The following is a 2,955-nucleotide window of genomic DNA, read 5'->3' as shown; positions in this document are numbered from 1 at the left end:
GCCATTTTTGTACAGCAAATTTTTAGACGCTGAATTTGAGACAGCAAATTTGAGCAAGTTGAATTTTTAGGACACTGAAAATATTGCATTTGAATTTTTAAAAGTTCAATTTTTTTATTGCTGATTCTTTTGACACTGAATATCTATATATATTGAAWATTTCATCACTTTGAAATAGGAATGTGAATTTTTTTAACAAATGAAAATTGCAAACATGTACAAATAATGACACTGATTTTTTATTTTAATTGAAAAAAAAATCAGTGAATGATACAACATTCAAGTTTCAGATGCATTTTTTATTCAAATTCTGATTGCTCATATTTACTTCCAACATTCTTTTTATTATTATTAGGCCAACTATTCAAAGTAACCTTACTGTAAATAAGCATCAAATGCAAAAGTGATGGTGGTGGAACATGCATAGACAAATCTAGTCCATTAAAATCCAGACAGTCTGTAGTTATACAATTGATTCTTTATTATTTGACTGTTAATTAGACTAAACTTTTCTTGGTTTACATTAAGTTATTTTGTATTTTTATGCACTCATTTTATTTGTTATAGGTCTATAAGAAAAAAAATATTCTAAAAATCAGTCACAGCTGAAATCAACAGGTCCGACCTCAAAGAAAACCGAAAATTGGTATCAGACATGTAGGAAAAGCCTWGGAGAAATTCAGGCTCCCGTTTTCTTGTTTCCTTCCACTGTGATTTTTTCCTGTCGCTGGCCTGTTGGGTTTACAGATCTGCTCTCCTGTTCTTCAGTTCCCCCAGAGATTTATGAGAAAAAAGCAGCTGCTCCATCCAGTCCTTATCGCATTGGCAGCAGCCAGACTCTGAAATGTACTGCCTACGGACTCCCTGCACCCAACATCAGCTGGCAGTGGAGAGCCTGGGGGCCCTGTGTCGTCAACAGCACTGAAAAAAGCCCGTAAGAAACACTTTTGTCTTCATCAAAAGTATATATATATATATAAAGATATATACGCTCTTTAAGCAGTTTGGGAGAAGGGGATGTTGGAATTGTATWAAATAAAATTTTACGGGGCACGGATGCAGATAAAACAGATTAATTTGCGTGTTAGAACAGCACATGAACTACTCTGGTGTGCTTTAGTTTGTCATGGTGATATATAAAACACATATATTCTTAGAGGGAAAAAACCCATAAACACCCCCAGACTTATCACAAAGCATTGCTCCGGGNAAATAAAATTTTACGGGGCACGGATGCAGATAAAACAGATTAATTTGCGTGTTAGAACAGCACATGAACTACTCTGGTGTGCTTTAGTTTGTCATGGTGATATATAAAACACATATATTCTTAGAGGGAAAAAACCCATAAACACCCCCAGACTTATCACAAAGCATTGCTCCGGGTTTTTTTTTTTTTTTTTTCCTGCCTCTATCTCCACTGAAGGGCACACACAGCATGATATAATAGATTTTCCAGACAGACCATATTTACTTTTGTTCCTATTTCTGTAAGCCGCCGTGTTATGCCTGCTTCCATTTGAAAGTCCTTCAGATAGCTATACACCTCCACCATCTTCCCCTCTAGGCTTAATTTCTGAAGCTTTCGCAGCTCTGACCTTTCTGAGCCACCCAGCGATGATGGCAGTATAGATACAGACGTATGGAAACACACAAGAGTAAGATGTTTTGTTAAAATTAAGTTTAAAATGCCCAGTTCATGTTCTTTGTCATGCATGGTGCATTTAAAGAAACATTCCATTGACAGTGACAGATGTATTTACATTTTGACCTTTTGTAGTGTATCCAAATTGAATTTTATTTTAAGTTGTAATGTAAAAAACGCTAGAGCTTTTGACTACCGCACTACGAACACTACAATGATTTTGAAATTAGCGGCTTCTTCTTTATGTACGAACATAAATCAAAAAGTTTAGACTTTTTAATTAATGTTTTTGGATGCATTAATAGTTTGACCTTTAGTTTCTGAGTAAGACAGAAGACCTTCATCTCTGCGAATGATGAAATTCAAGCTGTGCATTATGCAGATGAATTGCTGAGCGTAGCATCAATATTGGATTTGCCCAGTAGGAATTGATTTGCGACCACAAGCTATGAATAAAAGGTGCCAAGCTATTTCCATGTCATTAAATGTTGCAATTTCAGCTTATTCTACTGCTAAGTTATTGAACTTTTCTGGTATAAAAAATCAATCAAACAATTAATCTTTTCTATTGACACTGCTAATTATTGCGTAAAAAGGGTTCAGTGTCAATATTGGATTGCTATTATTACAAATATTCCACATTTAATCAAAATAAGATTTTATCTCATGATTGGCATTCGCTGTAGGAAACATTATCACCTCCCACTGTTTTGGAAGTGGGAGGTCTTATCTGGGATTATTGGTACATTTGGCAAAATTGCAGGTCAGAAAACCATTGAAGTTTTCAAATTGTTTTCAGAATAACACACCTGTTACCATTTCATGCCGTTAAACACAAACATGTTCACACATGGAAGCCATACAGGTGACTAAGTGTCACTTTAGTTTAACAGGCAGAACCTGTCAGAATCACAGTATTTTGTTGTACATTACAGCAACGGTGGTTACTGAACTCTGGGCTGGTCAGCGACCTCTGACCTTTGCAGTCAAAATTCCGACTTCAAGGATCTTGTTGTAATTCCATCTGGGAAGTAGAAAAATCMAACTTTAAATTAGAAAGAGCAACCCACAGGTGTCTGTGTAATGATAAAATGTAGGKGTAAATAATTTAACATCTTCAATGAAAGAAAAATAAGGATTTATAAAAATAATTTTAGTTTGAKGTAACCATCGTGTTTTTTTTATCAGGAGATGGTGAAACTTGTAAGAAGTTTCACCTCCTTGACTGCATGTTGTATTGCTATTATTGCAAATACTTTATACCCAGGGGTGAAAGTAGTTTTAAATTGTTGGGGGTTCTATGACAAAAA

At 35.1% G+C, this 2,955-nt stretch overlaps 1 protein-coding gene across 2 annotated transcripts in view; it reads left to right on the top strand.

Annotated features, from left to right (window-relative positions):
* flt4 (fms related receptor tyrosine kinase 4) overlaps positions 1-2,955 on the top strand; it is a 62,505-nt gene that overhangs the window by 33,560 nt on the left and 25,990 nt on the right. For both annotated transcript variants that reach the window (XR_001777025.1, XM_008419919.2), the window contains exon 10: positions 769-934. Coding sequence is in view for 1 of the 2 variants with exons in the window: in XM_008419919.2 (XP_008418141.1) it covers positions 769-934 (166 nt within the window). In the remaining variant the exon portion in view is untranslated. The remainder of the gene's footprint in view (positions 1-768; positions 935-2,955) is intronic.

Source organism: Poecilia reticulata, linkage group LG10 (assembly GCF_000633615.1).
Source record: "Poecilia reticulata strain Guanapo linkage group LG10, Guppy_female_1.0+MT, whole genome shotgun sequence".
Lineage (NCBI taxonomy): Eukaryota > Metazoa > Chordata > Actinopteri > Cyprinodontiformes > Poeciliidae > Poecilia > Poecilia reticulata.
This window is presented reverse-complemented; position numbering and strand designations above follow the sequence as displayed.